This window comes from Equus przewalskii, chromosome 2 (assembly GCF_037783145.1).
Source record: "Equus przewalskii isolate Varuska chromosome 2, EquPr2, whole genome shotgun sequence".
Lineage (NCBI taxonomy): Eukaryota > Metazoa > Chordata > Mammalia > Perissodactyla > Equidae > Equus > Equus przewalskii.
In genome coordinates, this window is record NC_091832.1 from 30,829,431 (window position 1) to 30,848,781 (window position 19,351).

At 54.7% G+C, this 19,351-nt stretch overlaps 1 protein-coding gene across 1 annotated transcript in view; it reads left to right on the forward strand.

Annotated features, from left to right (window-relative positions):
• Nucleotides 1-19,351, forward strand: part of MYOM3 (myomesin 3) — a 49,157-nt gene that overhangs the window by 27,009 nt on the left and 2,797 nt on the right. The window contains exons 17-35 of the mRNA XM_070597933.1: nt 513-634; nt 1,035-1,222; nt 1,487-1,613; nt 2,737-2,915; nt 5,852-5,966; nt 6,961-7,117; nt 7,808-7,917; nt 8,876-8,920; nt 9,538-9,674; nt 11,276-11,420; nt 11,551-11,610; nt 11,941-12,008; nt 13,084-13,194; nt 15,163-15,250; nt 15,778-15,816; nt 16,063-16,171; nt 17,303-17,466; nt 17,646-17,682; nt 17,874-17,896. Coding sequence (XP_070454034.1) covers nt 513-634; nt 1,035-1,222; nt 1,487-1,613; nt 2,737-2,915; nt 5,852-5,966; nt 6,961-7,117; nt 7,808-7,917; nt 8,876-8,920; nt 9,538-9,674; nt 11,276-11,420; nt 11,551-11,610; nt 11,941-12,008; nt 13,084-13,194; nt 15,163-15,250; nt 15,778-15,816; nt 16,063-16,171; nt 17,303-17,466; nt 17,646-17,682; nt 17,874-17,896 — 2,024 coding nt within the window. The remainder of the gene's footprint in view (nt 1-512; nt 635-1,034; nt 1,223-1,486; nt 1,614-2,736; nt 2,916-5,851; nt 5,967-6,960; nt 7,118-7,807; nt 7,918-8,875; nt 8,921-9,537; nt 9,675-11,275; nt 11,421-11,550; nt 11,611-11,940; nt 12,009-13,083; nt 13,195-15,162; nt 15,251-15,777; nt 15,817-16,062; nt 16,172-17,302; nt 17,467-17,645; nt 17,683-17,873; nt 17,897-19,351) is intronic.

Genomic DNA, 19,351 nt, shown 5'->3' on the forward strand with positions numbered 1-19,351 from the left:
AAGAGAGAAAGAAGTCCACAGTTTGGGCCTTATCTAGAAGGGACAGGATGAGAAGGACATTTTTGTCTAATCAGAGTGTCCTTGTATGTCTCTGGGTGACAATTCTCTTTGAGGGTCTTTAAAAGGACTCTGTGTTTTAGAATCGCAGGATTTCCGCAGATAACAAGAGCCACTTGTTGTGTTTCAAGGACAAGGCCCAGAGTCCTGGAGATGTACCGTCTAGCACAGTCCAGGGTTGGCTCCCTGGGCCTTCAACTGGTACCTTTCCTGGTGTACTTGCATTTTAACACTGGCCTCTAGAGGAGCCACATTCCTTAAAGCTGTGAGGACTTCATCCCTGTGGTGTAGCCATCACTCTGAGGCCAGGGGCAATGTCTTTAGGTAAGAACTGGCCCAGAACCCTCAGATCCTACCATGCTGGTGGCCACTTATCCCACAAGCTTGTTCTAGAAAATTCAGGAATGTCCGTGAGCTGTTTGGCCATGTCTGAAGGCTGCACGTTTCTCTCCCAGATTTACAGTTCCTGGGCTGAAGACAGGGAAGGAGTATGAGTTTTGCATCAGGTCCGTCAGCGAGGCTGGCGTAGGCGAGAGCTCAGCCCCCACCGAACCCATCAGGGTCAAGCAGGCTCTGGGTAAGTTTGAAGGGGCAGGTCCAGCCACAGGCCTCTGGGGACAGCCCTGGCCTGGGCAGAGAGCCAGGGGGTTTATAGGCCACTTCTTAGAGAGTCCAATCCCAGAGGCCAATGGGGACAAGCCCTCTGAGGGGAACTGGAGCTGACCCTGACCAGTTTGGGGGGAGAAAACTAGGGAGGAAGAAACAATGGCCTGAGGCCATGTGGTGAAGCCTGACCAGCTCTGAGCCCCAGGTTCCCCCGGGGGTAGAGTTAGTGTCACCAGCAGGTGCCACTAGCTAAATTAGTGCCCCTGGAGCAGTGGCACCCACTGGAGGAGGCTTGTTGGCTCCCGCAGGCCCCACTGCCCTATCTGGTACCCCTAGGCAACAGCAACCCTCGCCTCCTTGCCTCCCCATAGCTATACCATCTGCCCCATATGATTTCATCCTCCTGAACTGTGGGAAAAATGAAATGGTTATTGGGTGGAAACCCCCCAAGCGTCGTGGAGGTGGCAAGATCCTGGGCTACTTCCTGGATCAGCACGACTCAGAGGAGCTGGACTGGCACCCAGTCAACCAGCAGCCTGTCCCCACCCGGGTCTGCAAGGTAAGGCTGGAATATGGCCACCGGCCTGGTGGTCTGACTTGTGCAGGTGGAGACCAGAGGTCACTGTTGGAGCTTCTGAGGCTGAGAGAGGCCTGAGGTCCCCTTGCCTCGATAATCCAGCTCATTTTCAAGTGCAGACCCACTTGACCAGTCTGTTGAAAGCCCCCACAGACTTCCTGTTCTGACCCTGTCCCCCTGCGGCTGCACCTCTTCCCCTTTCCTCCCCAGCCTGGGCCTTCACAACCTGTGTTTCTGCTCTCCAAGGTCAGTGACCTTCAGGAAGGCCACTTCTATGAGTTCCGTGCCCGGGCAGTAAACTGGGCAGGTGTTGGCGAGATGTCGGCGCCCAGCAGCCTCTTTGAATGCAAAGAGTGGACAATGCCCCAGCCAGGTGAGCGGCCTGGAGAAGCCAAAGTCCAGCAGCTGCCTTTGCCTCCCACCTCCCCAAGCCTAACCCATGAGATGAATGCCGCTGAGCTCTCTGTGCATGCAAGCTTGCTCTGTTGCTCCTGGACCCCAGACTTCTGGCCCCTTCCACCAGCCGACCCTGTAATCTCCGACACAGATAGTGTTAACCCTGCCTTAGAGGACCCCTGGCCTTGGCCATCGGCCGGCCCTGTACCCCTAGCACAAACTATCTTCCATTTCGACATACCATCTGAGCTCTGATTCTGGCCACAGACCCATCTCAAACCCCAAAAGCACACTGCTTGGCTGACCACTCATCCGAGTGTGCCCAGAACTTTCCTGGTTTTACTGCTAAAAGTCCCATGTCCCAGCCTTGGACAGACAGGGAGGGTTGGTCACCCTGCACACTGCTCCCACAACCCCATTAGCTTTCTCCCAAATGAGCCTCTCACCTTCCAACTAGAGAGGAAAGACCACAACCTTCCACCCTTCTGTTCAGCTCAGTTCCACTTTCTACACAAAACCGTTCCCTGAATGGCAGATCATTACTATGTGATGCTTTGGACAACGACAATTATAAACAACTAATATTCGCTGGGTACCGACGCTTTCCCTAAGTGATGTCACTAATGCCCACAGCAGCCCTCTACTACAAGAACTTCTTTACAGATGAGGAGACAGGAACATGGGGGCTAAGTAACTTGCCCAGAGGGCCCATGGCCTGAAAGGGTGGAGCTGGGACATGGACCCGGTGATCGGACTCTGGAGGTCGCACCTGCAGCCCCTACACTAAATGCTGAAGCAGCAAAGACAGCAGGATTGATGCTGTCTGGGACGGGATGGGATGGGAGGACGAAGGCTTCGGATGAGGAGATCCTAAGCACATTTTGAAGAGTTCACCCTACTTCAGGCCCAGACCAAGCTTTGTCCTGATGCCAAGGCCAGCCAGGTCCCCACTATGCCCAGGGCAGGTGCTTCCAGGCCTGGTTGTGACTGAAAGACAGACAAGCTTGCGACTGACCACCTGGCTCACTGCCCGACTGCCCATTTGGCCATCGGGCTGGCTGCCTGGCTGCCCAGCTCCTTCTCCACCCCATCTCCCACAGGTCCCCCGTACGACGTGCAGGCGTTTGAGGTGCGGGCCACCTCCCTGATGCTGAAGTGGGAGCCGCCACTGTACATCGGCGCTGGGCCTGTCACGGGCTACCGCGTCAGTTTCCAGGAGGAAGGCTCTGAGGAATGGAAGCCAGTCACCCCAACCCCCATCTCTGACACCCACCTGAGGGTGAGTCCCTGCCCCCTTCGTCTTCTGACCCTCCCTGAGCATTCCCTGCCACTGGTCAGGACAGGACTACAGAACACCAGAGCTGGAACAACCCTCAGAGATCACTGCCCTCAGTTAATGGCAGCAAAGGACCAGAGAGGGGGAGTGACTTACCCAGAGTCACACAGTGAGTCGGTAGTAGGTCTGGCTGGCTAGTAGTCTTAACCTGCTCCACACTGGGCAGACTCCTCCCTAAAAACTCACTTATAATTAGTGAGATACATCAGCATTTGGATAAGCACATTCCTTGAGCCAGGAATTCTGCTTCTAGGATAGAACTGTAGAGAAATAATTAGGCAAGTGTGCAAAGACCTAAGGACACAGATGCTCATTGTAGCATTGTTCATAAAGGCAAAAGTGAAAAACAACTTAAATATCCATCAGTATGGGGTTTGCTTAAACAAATCATAGTGTATCCTTGAAGTGGAATCCTGTGCCAGGGGGTATAAAGACTATGGGAGTTTAAAGAGTGGCAATAGTGTAAGAATGAGCTAGACCTCCATGTATGCATTGACATGGAAGCATATCCATCCTGAGTGGCTGAGAACAAAAAGCAGACTACGGAGCAGGATATTTCTATGTTAGAGAACATATAACATATGTATATCACATTATCCCTATTACACGTTAACAAACAGACATGCAGATACATGTTTCTTAATTTAAATGAGTGACAAACTCTAAACTCCTTGGATAAATAAGAAATCTAGCAGAAGCCTTGGTGGTGGTTGTTTTAACATCCGCACACCTAGGAGAAAGGAAAGCACAAAATCCTCTCCTGGCATAACACAGACAACTCACAACTGTTTGTATACGTCAGAAAACAAACGTTTCAACTGAAACACTCTTAGCCAACATGAATCACGACTCAGACGATCAATGAGAATCACAGACTCCAGGTCCCCGGGGCCACTTTCACAGGCCGCAGCATCGTCTCTGAAGCCAGCGTGTCTCATGGGCCTCCTCTGTTTAGGGAACCTTTGTAGGGACGGTTCCATAACCTGGATTATATTGTACTTTCTTCAGGTCTAGGGAGGGAGGGGACATTTTCTCCAGCTCCTTTTCCTGAGGTATCTCTCACCAGCAGACAGGACGGCATGCAGTTTTCGAGGCCCCACATTAGAAATTCCATTAGTTAGCACCAAGAGAAAAGACAACAGGCTGAAAAAGACCAAAACAATGGGAAAGAAGAAGATACTAACAAACAGAATACGGCGCATGTCATGGTTCTACATGCTTTATGTGCATTTCAAAGTCTAAATGGATTTTTACAAAATTGTTAATTCTGGTCATCTCTGCAGCTAGGACTGCCAGGGGAGTTTTAACTCTTCATTTTATATTCTTTTCTGTTGCTTTAATATTTTCCCCAACAAGTGTGTATTTCTTTTGTAATCAGAAAAAATAAAAATATTTTCATTTTGAAAAAATAACCTTAAGGCCACCTAAGACAGAACCAGGGAGGACTAGCCCTGGCCAGGGCAATGCTCTGAGATTCTGCAGTTTCCGCCTCCAGGAGGCCAGCCTCCCTGCAGTAGAGTCAGGCAGGGCTGGACAGCCGGCCCGAGAGAGCCACTCAAAATGGATGGTCCCTCTGCCTCCCCACGTAGGTTGGCCCAGGTCAGGGTGGGGCTGGCCTCAGTGACTTGGCACCACTTCCGCGTGTGGATGGTTGGCCGGCATTCACTCACTCAGTCATTCACTTAACACTTCTTGACGCGTACTTAGTGCCAGATCTGGAACTAGATCCTGGATACAAAAAGCTAAATAAGTCACAGTTCTCGGGTAACAGGCAATTACAATACTGAGGATTATACAATTGAGGGGGCTCCAAGGGATTCTGGGAGCTCCAAGGAGGAAGGTCAGAGAGCCTCCCCGGAATCCTCATGTCTGCCCGTGCTGAGCAGTGAAGGATGAGGAGGAGGGGAGGGAGTTCCAGGCCGAGGGCTCAGCAAGGCAAAGGCAGAGAGGCGTGAAATGACGTGATGAGTATGGGGACCCCGAGGGATCGTGCAGTGAAGGGGGCATGTAGAGGAGGAAGAGGACGGAGAGCTGAGGCCGGATTAGGAAGATTTTACCCTGAAGGCCACTGAAAGATTTAAGCACGATCAGATTGGCATCTTGGAAAGGTTGGCAGAGGGAACGGCAGACCAGGGAAGAAGGGTCTAGAGGCAGAGACGCCGCTTAGCGAACTGTTGGACTAATCTAGGTGGCGAGAACTAAAGCTTCAGTCAAGGCCGCGGCCAGGACATGGACAGGAATGGCCACATTCAAGAAACCTTGGGGCCAGCCCCGGTGGCCTAGTGGTTAAGTTCAGTGCACTCCGCTTCAACAGGCCAGATTTGGTTCCCGGGTGCAGACCTACACCACTCTATTAGCTGTCGTGCTGGCAGCCCACATACTAAAAAACAGAGGGAGTTGGCACAGATGTTAGCTCAGGGTGAATCTTCCTCAGCAAAAAAAAAAGAAAGGAACGTTGCAGAAATAAATGGGTGGAACTTGGTGATTGGATGTGCAGGGCTCAAGAAAAAGATGTCGAAGCTGATGCCCACACTTCTCTCTGGAGTAGTGAACGGAGGAGAGACACGGGGTGCAGGAAGGAAAGGGGTGCAGGAAGGAAGGAGGTGCTCTTGCTGGGAGGCTGATGATGAGTTCAGCTCTGAGCAGGTGGAGTTCCAGGGGTCCCCGGGCGTGGGAGATAATCCCAAAGGAGAGGCCCACTAAAACTGGAACTCAGGAGAGCAATGTGTCCCTACGCTGTCCCCACCCCTAGTGCAGCCTGTGCCCTCCTGGGGTTCCACACATGCGTGGCTCCCTGCACCCCGTGGCCAGGGTTGCAAGAAGGGTGAGTCTTTGCCGCCCTCAGTGCTCACTCTTGCCTCCCACCTCTCCTCCCCCAGATTTCTGACCTGCAGCCGGGGAAGACTTACGTGTTCCAGGTACAGGCCGTGAACTCAGCTGGTCCAGGACAACCATCCATGCCCACGGACCCCATTCTCATGGAGGACAAGCCAGGTGGGGGCAGGTGGAGGGTGCCAGCACCCCGCTGCTGGGCTGTGCCATCGGGGACGAGTGGAGCTCAGAGGGGCGTCCGGAGAAGCAGGCAGATCTGCAGCTCTCTCCTCCCACTGCCTCCCACACTCCTCCCAGCTCCTCCTCCTTCCTGCCTGTTTCCCTCCCCATGCCCCACTGCTGTTTATTTCTCTGAGATCTCAAGATATGAACATATCTTTTCCTTAAAATTTGATGAGATCTTCCATTTGTTCAGAAGCCAGGTTCATAAACTCATACAACTCTTTGTGGATATCTAAAATGATACCCAGCCCCATTTCGGATACCACAGGTGGCTTTGTGTGTCTCGCAGTCACAACCCCTGAGGTCCCCTCCTGCCTCACACACCGGATGCAGGTCCTTACACTGCCCTGGCTTCCCGACAACCCTCGGAGGGGCCATGACTGTCCCCACTTTAGAACTGATTTTATTGTAGCTCAGAGAGGTTAAATGACCAGGTCACACAGTGTTAGTACATGACAGAATCACTCGTCTCCTAACTGTAAAGCACGTTCTCTTTCCATTCTTTTAATTATTCACTCATTCGGCAAATATTTGGTGATGCCCACCTTGCCCTGGGTATACAGCCGTGGATGAGAGGCCAGGCACCTGTGCCAGTGCGGGGGAGGGGCACGTGGACGGCACTGAACAAGCAGACAAGTTCGTGAAGAAAAGGATTCAGGATGTGATAAGTGCTACAAAGGAAATGAAACAGTGATATGGCGGGATGGGGGTCCCTTTAGCCAGAGTGGTCAGAGAGGGCTTCTCTGCGGAGGTGATGTTTGAGCTGAGAAGCAGCCAGATCATGCAAGGCCTTCGAGACCACAGCAAGGAGTCTGGGGTTTATTAGTTTATTCAAATGTAACGAGCAGCCACTGGGAGGTTTAAGCAGGGGAGGGGCATGACCTGGGTCATTATTTACACATGCCCGGTACCCTCCGTTGGGTCCTGCCCGCAGATGCCCGGGAGATCAAAGTTGGTGTGGATGAAGAAGGCTTTATCTACTTGGCTTTCGAAGCCCCCGAGGCCCCCGACTCCTCAGAGTTTCAGTGGTCCAAGGATTATAAGGGCCCGCCGGACCCCCAGAGGGTCAGGATCGAAGAGGAAGTCAACAAGTAAGTGAGGGGAGAGGGGGCGGCACAGCCGGTCCACAGGTCCCAATGTTGTCAGACGAGTTCACAGAAACTCGCGGGTGAGACCACCTGGCTGGACTCACAGATAATGGGTCTGAGAGGGGCTGCTTGGTCTCGTAAAGGATGCTGGCTACCCCTTAGGGAGAAGTGAGGGGAGGGCACATAAGGGGCTCAAATGGCGACATTCACTTGAAGATCCTTCTTCTGGCGGGAAGCGCGTGTGCCTCTGCGTCAGTGCCTCCCAGGAGACACACCGGACTTGGTTCTAGCCTGGGCGCCAGTGACTTGCTCTCGCAAGTTCTCTGGGCTCAGTGTCCTCATCTGTAAGGGGCTGGAACCATCTGATGTCAAGGGCCCCTGTCAAACACCCTCTGGTCTCACTCCCCCATCCCTGGCAGCTCCTCCAGCAGGAGATAAAGCCATAGCTCGAGCCCTGGGAGGAGAGACAGGGCAGCGTGGCCAGTAAGAAGATCCTGTGCCAGAAACTGGCTAACGGGGGCCCTTGAAGGTGCCAGGCTAGAGCTGTTCTGGGCAGGGGATGCCAGTGGGGTGTAAGGTGGTGGCTGCCCCTGCTTCCCGGCTTGGCTGGGGTCCCGGTGGGGTGCAAGACATCCAGAGCTGACCGAGACTCTCCAGCTCCTCTCAGAGCCTCTGCCCTCCCCTCTCTGCCAGATCCAAGGTCATCCTGAAAGAGCCTGGCCTCGAGGATTTGGGCACCTACTCAGTGGTGGTCACTGATGCTGACGAAGACATCTCAGCGAGCCACACGCTGACCGAGGAAGGTAATGCCCTGCTCCACTGCCCCCTCCCCAGAGAGACAGGCCCAGACTGAGTCCCAACACAAATGCCCCCAGAAGCAAGCAGGAAGCAACAAAACTGAGTAAAGCAGCGATTTCCAGAGAAGTCAGCCCTCACCCACCCATTCAGTCAGTCAGGCAGTGAACAAACATCTACTGAGCACCTACCATATGCCAGAACCTGTCCTAGGCCCTGGGGATTATACCTGTGAGCTCAACAGGCAAAAAGCCCTGTCTGGTGGGGTTCACACTCTTTCTTATCTCTCTTTCCTTTTTCTATTTTTGATAAACGCAAAGGTACCAGAATTATTTTTCTTCCCTCCATAACCTAAGAAAAACAACAGTACAAGTGTAATGATAAATTACAAATGGCAGTTGGTCTGAGGAATGAAGAGGACAATAGGGAACAGTGGGGACTGTGGCAAACCAGAGAGTGGATACTAAGTCTAAAGGGTCATCCATGTTTGATGATTTAAACTGCACTGAAACCAGTGCTGATGACTGACAGTTCTGCTGTCTCCATAGCAACTGAGGACATAGCAACTGAGACCCTCGCATACTAGGACAGCATATTACAGGGTTGACAACGGGGCTCAGGAGCGGGTGGGCCTGGTGGACTTGGGAGGTGGACAGTGATGCTCACCCCACAGCATTGTGTGAGGACGAGTGAGATAATGCAGAGCCTGGCACATAGTAGGTGCTGCTCTCGGGAAGTGGCACTTGATCTCAGGGTGGCCTGCAGCAGCCCCCACAGTCCCCTTGGTGTCCCAGCACCAGAGCCCACAATGCTGGTCATCAACCGCTGGGTAGCCAAGTGACCCCAAGCTGAGGGGGGAGTGTCTTGGGACTTTCACCCAACATGGGCCCTAGGATGGCTCCCATGGACCCCACTGCCCCGGGTATTTCATTCTCTTTGGTTTCTTTCTCGTTCCTCCTGTCCCAGAGCTGGACAAGCTGAAGAAGTTAAGCCATGAGATCAGAAACCCAGGTAAGCTGCCCTGCCACCAGCCTCCAGCAGCTCCCCCTGGGGGGTCCTGAGGAGAGCTGAGTCAGGCGGAGAGCCAGAAACCCACCCAGGGGGCAGAGGCGGGGGCATCCGGTGCCGGAGGGCAGAGGCTCCAGCAGTCCACGAAGAGGAGGACAGTCCGCGGGGCAGAAAGGGGGTGCAAGGGAGGGCAGAGCGGATGGCTGCTGCTTCCTGGATTCCGGATCATCGAACCCTCTGCTTCCCTCCCCGGAGCAGGGGTCACAGACTTGGGTGCACATGGGAATTCCCCCCGGGAGCTTTGCAAAATCCCGAGGGCCCAGGACACACCCCAAAGAGCCCGGACGCTTGAGTTTTTGCAAGTCCTCTAGGATGGGTAGGGGTGGAGGGGTGACGGCCTCAGGGTCGTGGGGCGAGGAAAGGCTTGCCCGAGATGAATCCCATCTAGAGGGAGTGAATGCGGAAAACCCTCCTCAGACCCCCACCCAGCGTCTCCTTCAGACTCTCAAGCACTTTGCATGGCATGTTAAATGCCAACGAGGTGCTGCGGGTGGGACTGGTCGGGAGTGGGGAGCGGAGAAGGTGCCCCACCCACCCCCTTCCCGGCCTCTGCCACCCAGTCATCAAGCTGATCTCCGGCTGGAACGTGGACATCCTCGAGCAAGGAGAGGTGCGGCTTTGGCTGGAAGTGGAAAAGTTATCTCCGGCCGCTGAGCTGCATCTAATCTTCAACCAGAAGGAGATCTTCAGCTCACCGGTAACGGGGGTCGCAATTCCGGAGGGAGGGTCCCCTGCCCGGGACGCGGCCTCTGGGGGCAGCGGTTCTCCGCAGCCCGGCACCGCCCCCTAGCGGACATTCCAGAAACGGCCACATGCTTGGCTGTCACAGCGATGGGGTGGGGGTGGGCACACCTGGCTCTGAGAACCTGGGGGGCGGGCGGCAGGCACGCTAGACGCTCACCAATGCGGGGGGGGGGGCACTCCCACAATCAAGGAATTTCCCAGGCCACCACCCCCCACAACTTTTGAATGTCCTGCTAGACGTTCTTAGCATGAAAAACCTACATTCATGCTTATAATTTTCCAAGCCTGGACCCTAACTCTGTTTTAGATGTATTTTCGCACAGTTCTAACATACACTGAACAGAGAGTTCTTATTCTACTAGACACTTCCCTATGTACTTTCATTCATTTTCCTGTTTCTCTTGTACAGAATAGCTTTGATCTTTTGCTTTTCTTCTCTCAAATTCAAACCAATTCGTTATAAATCAGGGCAACATGAGTGAGATGATGTCTGAGCATCTATGAGTGAAATAGTTATTACTTTTATTTCTTCATATTACAGTTGTGCTATGACGTTGCATTTTTTTAAACATCACGTGCGTAGATAGGTCGTATTAGATTGGACCATATGAGTTGTCCATATTCAACTGTTTTTACTTACAAACATGGCAATTTCAGTGTCATGAGAGAGTCAATCATGAGACTGAGTTATTTGTGAATCTCAGCTCCAGATGGCAAAGTGGTCATCAGAAAATCTGTGTTATAAGGAGGTGATGCTGGTTCTGACTCAGGAGAAAGAGCCTGGGGCTGGATGTCAGAAGACTCACATCCACCCCCCGTGGGTTATGTGCCCTTGGGCAGGCTTCTTCACCTCTCTGTGCCTCAGTTTCTGCATCTGTACAATGGGGCTAGTTGCCCAGAATCGGGAGGAGCAAATGAGAAAATAGATTTGACAGTTCTTCATAAAGATTAAGCATGACCTTGGCCCATGGGAGAGGAAGCATTACAAAGTCTGGACTCCAGTACACAGTACTGCCACTATCAGTTGCTCTTATAGAAAAATAAAATAAAACTAGATACCTCCCTTAAATCATACATGCAAATAAAGCCAGAGGGAATAAGGTCCCAAATGTGGAAAATAAAACTTTTAAAAACTGTTAGAATATGACAAATTGTAAATGAGTGTCAATTCTGGATACCAAGTATACAGGACGTTTTTATATTATCCTTACACTTTTATGGGGATTTTTTTTATTAAGTTGTAAAAGAAGTAGAAAATAACAAAAAACGTGGCACAGAGCCGTTGGGGGCTTGTTATTAACTGCAATTAATTCAAGCCCCTGAGCCTTTCCTATGCCTGCCGGGCCCCGGGGGTGCGCTCAGGGGCCGCGTGTGGGGAGAGCCGTTGCGTAGAAGCCGGAGAGCATTATCCAGGGCCCCTCCCCGCTCTCTGAAGGCTTCCAGCTCTGCACATCTCACCCCCAAGCCCAACGAGGCCCTGATGGGTGCCCCACAACACAAATTCCCTGGGATAGGAAAAGGGCCAAAAGTACTCTTGGGGTTTGTTCTTTCCAGAACCGCAAAATCAATTTCGACCGAGAGAAGGGCCTGGTGGAAGTGATCATCCAGAACCTGTCTGAGGACGACAAAGGGTCCTATACTGCTCAGCTCCAAGATGGAAAAGCCAAAAACCAGATCACGCTGGCGCTGGTGGACGACGGTCAGCCCTGCCCCACGCCTGCCCTGCCCCTTGCCCCGGCCTCAGCCCTCAGGTCTTCCGTCCCCCTGATGGCCCCCTCCGCCCCTGCGATCCTCTTGGCTCATGCCGCTTCCTCCTTGTGTGTTCCCAGATTTTGACAAACTTCTGAGGCAGGCAGATGCTAAGAGAAGAGACTGGAAGAGAAAACAGGGTAAGAGCTGCCCGGGGCGAGTCCGAAAGCCTGGGCCGCCAGGCCAGTGGTCAGTCCTGGGGAACTGCTGGGCTCGTGGGTTCATAGACCCCTCGGCCCCGCGGGGCCCCCGAGGGGCAGCCACCGCAATTCAATCCAGGTCCGTCCCGGAGCCAGAACGCAACAGCCCTTGCCCAGACGGAGAGAGAGCCCCTCCTTAAATGCGGCGCCCCGAGGGGCAGAATGGGAGCCCAGGGCCCCTCCCCAGCTGGCTTCCCCGTCTCGCCACCAGGGGGCGCCCTGGCCGAGCCTGGCGCTCTGACGGCGGGCGTGTTTGCTTCTCCCTCGCAGGTCCCTATTTCGAGGAGCCCTTGCAGTGGAAGGTCACGGAGGACTGCCAAGTGCTGCTGACGTGCAAGGCAAATCCCCGCCCCCGCCTCCAGCCCTGCCCCCAGGCCCAGCAGGGCGAGACCTGTGGCTTGTCCCCAAGCCCCGTGGCTGTCCTTGCCCCACTCCCCCACATTCCGTGCCCTGTGCTTGGCTGACCTCACACCTGGGATCGGCCCCAGGGAGCTGCATTTAACTGAAAAACAAAGCCCCCTCTCCCTCCCCGGGGAGCGGGATCGGTGTGAGCTGGCTCAGCCTTGAGTCTCCCTCTGCTCTGGGAAGCGGGTCTCAGGGGCCAGAGGATCTGGGAGCAAGTAAGAGGTCCCTACGTGCAGGGGGTCCGCCGGCGTCTGTTGGTAGCCTTGCCAGACGCTGTGCTCAGTGCTTCAGAGCATTCCTTTCTTTCGTGGGCCTCGCAATCATCTGTGAGAGGGGCGTTATTACCCCACTTTATAGATGAGAAAACAGGTGGGGAGGCAGCTCAAGACCACACGGTAAGACGTAGAGCCCAGAGCCTGCCGACTCCAAAGCTGGCCCTCCTTCTCGGCGCCCTGCAGCCTCTTCAGACTCCTGGGGAAGGCGAGGTCAGAGAGGGCCTCTCCCAGAAGCATAGCCATTCAGCAAACTCAAAGTGCCCACTATGCGCCAGATGTTCTGCCAGGCCCTGGCCATACAGGATGAAGAAGTGGGCTCCTTAGGCCTCTGGGGGCCCATGGTCTGAAGCAGGGTTATGGAAAGACAACACATCTCCTGCTGTGATCAAGAAGGGTGCAGGAAATTGGTGAATTATGATGGGGGGTGCTCTGGGCTGCTTCAAGGAAAGCTTCCTGGAGGAGGTGACATCCAACTTGACTCTTTTAAGATGCACAGGTATTTACAAGGAAAAATAGAGTAGGGAAGGGATCAAGAGGCAGAGGGAACACCGTTAGCAAAAGCCCAGAGTTCGGAAGGCAGCGGAGGAGATCCATGTGAGGAAGGAGTTGGCCGAGACTTAGCAAGAGGTGGGGGATGGGGGAGGTCATGTTTGTAAAAAACGTCCTGATGAGCTGAGTTTTCATTTAAAAAGAGAAAGCCTGATGGAGTCTCCTCATCCTCCACCTGCCTCAGGCGACCAACACCAAGAAGGAAACCTGCTTCCAGTGGTTCTTCCAGAAGAGAGAGGCGCCGGCCGGTCAGTATGACCCGCAGACTGGAGAAGGGCGTCTCTGCATCGAGGAGGTGAGCGCAGCCGCGGCGCCGGGGCTCATGGGCTGGGAGGCAGGAGCAGCGCTGGGACCAGGCGGAGGCAAGGGAGGCGCTCATCCCAGGCTCAGAATTTCAGAGGGCCCATGAGAACTCAGCAATCAAGATAAATAATATTTCATGCAATATTTTAAAAAATCAAAATTGATGCCCCAAAAAAGATGAAGGGCAAACAATACCAAATTTTAAAGAAAGAGAAGGTCAGTATTACTGATCTTTCCTTTTGTTTGCACCCCAGTCTTGGCCCTGCCACTGACTGTGCAGCCTTGGGCTGATCACTGTCCCTCTCTGAGCTCAGTTTTTATCTGTAACATGAGCAGTTTGGAAGGGATGCTCTCTCAAAGGTTCCTTCTTCCCCCTGCCCCCGACAGTCTAGGATTTGAGACAGGAAGGCTGGCTCCATGTGAGGCAGGTCTGGGCAGAGTAAAGCAGGCCTGGGACCCAGGCCTCCCACCCACGTCCTCCCTGTGGCCTTCAGAGGGGTGTGTCCTGGTTAAGATAGAAACGCAAGGCTTGTTCTCAAACACTCAAAGTTTTCCTGCCCAGCTGCTGATTTCTGTGGCCTCACTGGGTGCCCGGGAAGACTGGAGCAAACACAGGTTTGCTGACTTGGAAGGAAATAATGATTTCAGAGTCTTCCAAATCCTGACCAGGACGATGCCATGCTGGCCTTTGTCACCCGGGTGCAGGCTCCTGGCACAGGGCGTGGCATCCAGTAGGTGTTTAATAGCTACTGTGTCTTGTTATAACCATCCATCCCATTGGTGAATTTTCTGGCTTCCAAAGGGTTGCCTCCCTCGATCCTCACAGCAGCTGTAGCACGTAGCCAGGGCGAGGATGATGCCCCCATTTTACAGATGAGTAAACTGAGGCTCCGGGGGTTATATACAAAGGCACAAGGCCAGAGGGTGGGTGCAGAAGTCACTCCCTTCACCCTCCCCGGGGTTTGGCTGGGACTTCAGAGCCTTCACTTAGGGAGGAGGGAGAGGATATAGGAGGGGGCTGTTGGGGTTCAGCCCTTCAACCCCCAGGCTCGAGATGCCTCTGCTTGGGTCCTGCCTCAAAGCACGCTATGCAGACGTCAGGCGGGAGGCAGAGTGTACTCCCCAGGCCCTGAAGGAGGTGCTGTGGAGCAAGAGGCCACTTGGGACTTCGGGACTTGGCTTTAAAAACACAACCCAATGGGCCCGCCCGGTGGCGCAGCGGTTAAGTGCACACGTTCCGCTTTGGCGGCCCGGGGTTCACCAGTTTGGATCCCGGGTGTGGACATAGCACCACTTGGCAAGCCATGCTGTGGCAGGCATCCCACATATAAAGTAGAGGAAGATGGGCACAGATGTTACCTCCGGGCCAGTCTTCCTCAGCAAAAAGAGAAGGATTGGCAGCTAGCTCAGGGCTAATCTTCCTCAAAAAAAAAAAACAAAAACATAACCCAAGTTCTGGCTCTGCTAAGTGCTGGCTCAGGCATCATTTGGGGTTTACAATCATGAGGCAGAAAGGACCCCTTGTCCTGGGTGGAAGGAGAAACCCACTTCCTTCTGGAGAAGCGCAGAGGGGTCCCCCCAGCGACAGCCCCCAGGGAGCCGGGCAGCTCGGATGGAGACCTGCCAGGCTCAGACAAGCTCTGCAAGGTGGGTTCGCTGTGCTCTGCTCCCCGCAGCTCCCGCGACTCCACATGCAGGCGTTGGGTTCTGCCCTCGCTCCCCCCAGCCCAGCCCACCTCCAGCCCAGCCAAGCCCTGAGCTTGGAACCAAAGGCTCTGGAGCTGGAAGGAGCCTTAAGATCACCCGTTCCAGATGGGTAAACTGAGGCCCAGGGAGGAGAAAGGCCTTGCCTGAGGTCACACAGAGCATTAGGGGCAGGCCTGGAGCCCAGGCTGATCTTCCGTCCATGGCTCCTTCTGGAACCCATGCTGACACTGCCTCCACTCATCCTTCTTTCCAGCTGGCCAAAGAGGACAAGGGAATTTATAGAGCGACAGTGTCTGACAATCGAGGGGAGGACGACACCATGCTGGACCTCACAGGTGAAGGTAGGAGCTGACGATGTTAGAGATGGGCCAGCAGGGCCACGGGGAGATCCCACTGAGCCAAGAGACTGTGATATGACCTGCAGGGTAAAATTTATGGGACCCCTGTGTCACTTGGGGCAGATGAGGCACAGGGAGGTTAAGCATCCTGCCCAAGGCTGCACAGCTAGTCAGTGGCAGGGGCCTGGTCTGTGTGCTGCTGCTCCCCATGTTCACTGCAGTATACCGCAGCGAGCCCAGGCTTTAAGACCCGAAGCCTGAGGGCTCCTCATCGCGCTGGTTGGCTCAGCCTCCAAGAAAATTGTCAAGTCAGCCCATTTGTCTTCCATCCACGGTGCCCCCCCTGTCCCATCAATCACAGAGTACCCCAGACCCGCTGCACCCCCAGGGCATGGGAGTCATCCTACTGAGCTCCCTGTGCCCCGAGGGCTGCTCATGAGCTCCATCAGCCTTTTCCAAGGGTGTCCCCATCCTGGCACATCCGTAGGGCTGCCCTACGTCAGCTGACCAGTCTCTCTGTCTCCCTCCAGTCCTGGATGCCATCCTCACTGAGCTGGGCAGGATCGGTGGTAAGCAAGCCCCACTCTTTGTCCAACCCTGCCCTGATGCCAAATAGCCTCCAGGAGACCTCCCACCAGCCTTGGCTACCAGGGGTGGGTTTAGTTTCCAACCTCAAAGACAGGGGAGAAGTTCCTGCCTCCACACAACACTGCCTTCCCCCACGGCACCCCCAGAGCAGGGGTGAGCTGGCTGGCCCCAAAATGTGCTGTGCAAAGGGCCTTGGGACAGACCTACTCTCATCCTCTGCCGCCTAGCCCTCTCTGCGACCCCACTGAAAATCCAGGGGACCGAGGAGGGGATCCGGATCTTCAGCAAGGTCAAGTACTACAACGTGGAGTACATGAAGACTGCCTGGTTCCACAAGTAGGTCGGCCTGACCCCAGGGCCCTCGCCAGGCTGGAGGGAGCTCAGCACCTGCCCCAGAGCCCAGTCCCAAGGGGTTGGCAGAGACAGGGTCTCCCCCAGTCCTGCTGTCCACAGAGGGAGTCGAGGATAGGGGTTCCCCAGGGGAGGTGGGAACCCTGGTGGTAGGACCATTTTTCCAGAATATTCATGGCCACAGAAGGATGTTAGAGCAGCATCTGGGAATTGGGGGAGCGAAGGATGTAGGAACGAGGGACAACCAGATGGTCAGGTGGGTCATGGTGCCCTTGTGGGTCTTTGCAGCTTTTGCAAACTCAGGCAGCCAGGCTGAGGGGAGAGGTGCACACAGAGGGACCTCTGGGGCTGACAGCTAACTGAGGGCCAGGGCTTGAAGGCAGGATAGATGACGTATCAGAGACTCAGCCGGGAACGAAGTGACCCCAGATAGTTTGAGAGCAGAGTTTTCCCAGTGCTTCTTCTCATTGGCACGCCTCAGCCTTGTGGAGCAGACGTTGCCACACCTATTCTGTGGAAAAGGCTAAACTGACTTGGTCAAGTTTGTCATATGAGCGAGAGCCAAGGCCAAGCTGAATTCCAGGACAATGAGCTCCTTCTCTAGCCAGAGGTTCTGAGCCCTGTGACTAAGCCCAGAGGTGTCATTTCTGCAGCACAATACTGGGGACAGGGGCTGGTGTCTCCAGGAATGAAATTTAAGTAAAGAAGGGAAGGAGTTTATACGGTTTCTAAGGGCTAGAGGAGAGTGATTGTGGGAAGAAACCCTGGGAGGGTTTAAGATAAGGAGCATGAAGAGGTGAGGAAGGGTGGAGGAGGTGGTGGTCACTGGCCCTCGAGCACGTCAGAGGCTCAGTCTGCAGGACACGTCACAAACACAGGCTCAGCACTGGCACATAGTGGACGACGTGCCACAAGGTTTGAGGAATGGATGATTGAATGATGAATGATGGATGGATGAGTGGATAGATGTTTATGGAATGTCTCATGGACGGTCACCACCTTCAGCCCACGAATCTGGAAACAAATCCCAGGGGAGGAGTTCGGGGCGTGGGGTGTGTGTAGACCGCAGATAGCCAGGCTGAGCCGTGTTCACCGTTTCTTTGCCCTCACATTCAGAGAGAAACGCCTGGAGAGTGGTGACCGGGTGAGGGCTGGCACCACCCTGGATGAGATCTGGCTCCACATCCTGGACCCCAAAGATTCAGACAAGGGCAAATACACTCTGGAGATAGCTGCCGGGAAGGAAGTCCGGCAGCTTTTTACTGACCTCTCGGGGCAAGGTGAGCCGCCCACCTGCCGGTCCGCAGTGAAACCTGCTAGAAAACCCCATGGTCTTTTGGGAGGACTCCCATCTCCCCACCCAGTCCTGGCATTGGCCCAAGAAAATGCTGGAATGGGAGGCAAGCATGGAGGAACAGCCAGTGCTAAGCCCCTCTGTTCCCACTTTCTCTCCTCGCAGCTTTTGAAGACGCCATGGCTGAGCACCAGAGACTGAAGTGAGTTCCCTCTGCGTTTCTCAGTGTGAATCAGTGGCCCCTCTGGGGTGTGGCATGAGCTGTGCACAGGACCCCTTCCTGGGAGCCCTGGCCAGCTCCACCATTCCCTTGTCACCCCCTTGCCCCCACCAGGGCAGGACTGTCCTTTAACAAATGGAACCCTGAGCCTTTTCCTTGTTTCTGTTTTTCAGAGCCTTGGCCATCATCGAGAAGAGTGAGTCCACCGATATTTCTGTGTTTTCGTTTCTGAGTTTCAGGTGGCTTCCCAGGAGCTCCCACCTCCTGGCAGGCTGCTGAAGTCCCAGCTCCCTTTGGGGTGTCTGTGGCTCTGGGCTGTCACGGAGCTGCCAGAGCAGTGGCAGCACAAGGACAGACAGACAAGGAGTCTGAGGATACCTGAGACCACGGATGGGAGCCGGAAGGCCGGGGACAGACAGTAATGAGGCCAGCCTTTCCCAGTGAGGTGTGGGGAGGGGACGACTTTAAAGCTGAAGCTGGTTCTGGCTGTCAGGGCTCTGGAGCTCCATCTAATCTATGGCACAGCCCCAAATCCAGAGAGAGGCTTGACCTCTGAGTAGCCGGGGCGCCACCCCTGAGTGCACACGCTCGATCTGCATCAGGTGTCCCCCGGCTGGTTCTAAACGGCCCCGTTCTAGGATCTGGCTTTCTGGTCTCACTGACCCGGCAGGTCAGAAGTGGGAATTTCCACGGGGGGAAGAATTCTCGCAGCGGAGCAAAGCAGCCCCTGACAACCTGACAGCAAGGAGGGAAACTGAACGCCTGTGAGAAACAGAGGAGAGATAAAACGCCGCTAGCCCGGGGCCGTTTGTGGGAGGGCATAATTCCCCCTACATGGCATCGCTGTTCTTGAGTGTCCACATCTGGCAGGAGGCGCAGACTTTGGCCTTCATAACTGTAATCTGGAAGGGGGCAGAGGGGGTGTAAGTGGCCCTGCATGAGAAGCCCTTGCAGGGGGGCCCCCTTGGGAGGAGGAGCGCGGCCCAGGACCGGCCTCAGCCCGTGCCCTGCGGAGGAGCCCCGCCTCACGGGGGCTCACACCACCCGTCTAATCACACCCCCAGCTAACGCCCCCTCCCGTCCTGGGATGCTATGTCCCTGGAGAGGATGCCCCTTCCAGGACCCTGACAGAGGGAAGCTGAATTCACCATGTATGGTTGCTGGGGCTTGTGGAATGAAGAGTCAAGGGGAGTGAATCATTTCGCCCGCTGTGAAGGGCCTGTGAACACTGCTGTCCGCGGCAGCCTCCATCTCTGGGGCTACCGCCTCCGAATCCAGGGTCCTGCTCTCCTTACGTCCACTGGACACACACAAGCTACTTTGAGCTCTTTGCACTTCCCAGATCCATGGTCCAAGGTCCGTGCTGCCCGCTCCTGTTCCCGCAGCCTCGACTGAAGCATAGGGAATGTACTGGCTTTCTGCTTAGGGATTTACAACCACATTCTCTTCCTGCCCACCCACAATGGCCACCAGGTCCCTTGACCAGAGTCAGTGTCCCAAAAGCTCCATCCCACTTTCCCTGCCCCCCCTCCTCGTTCACTCCCTTGGCTGGTTCATCACACCTGCCGTGTGCATTTTGCCCGCTTAAGGCTCAGAGCAGTCTTACTCACCTTCTTTTCCAGTTCCCTCACTGTCCCCGCCACGTACCACC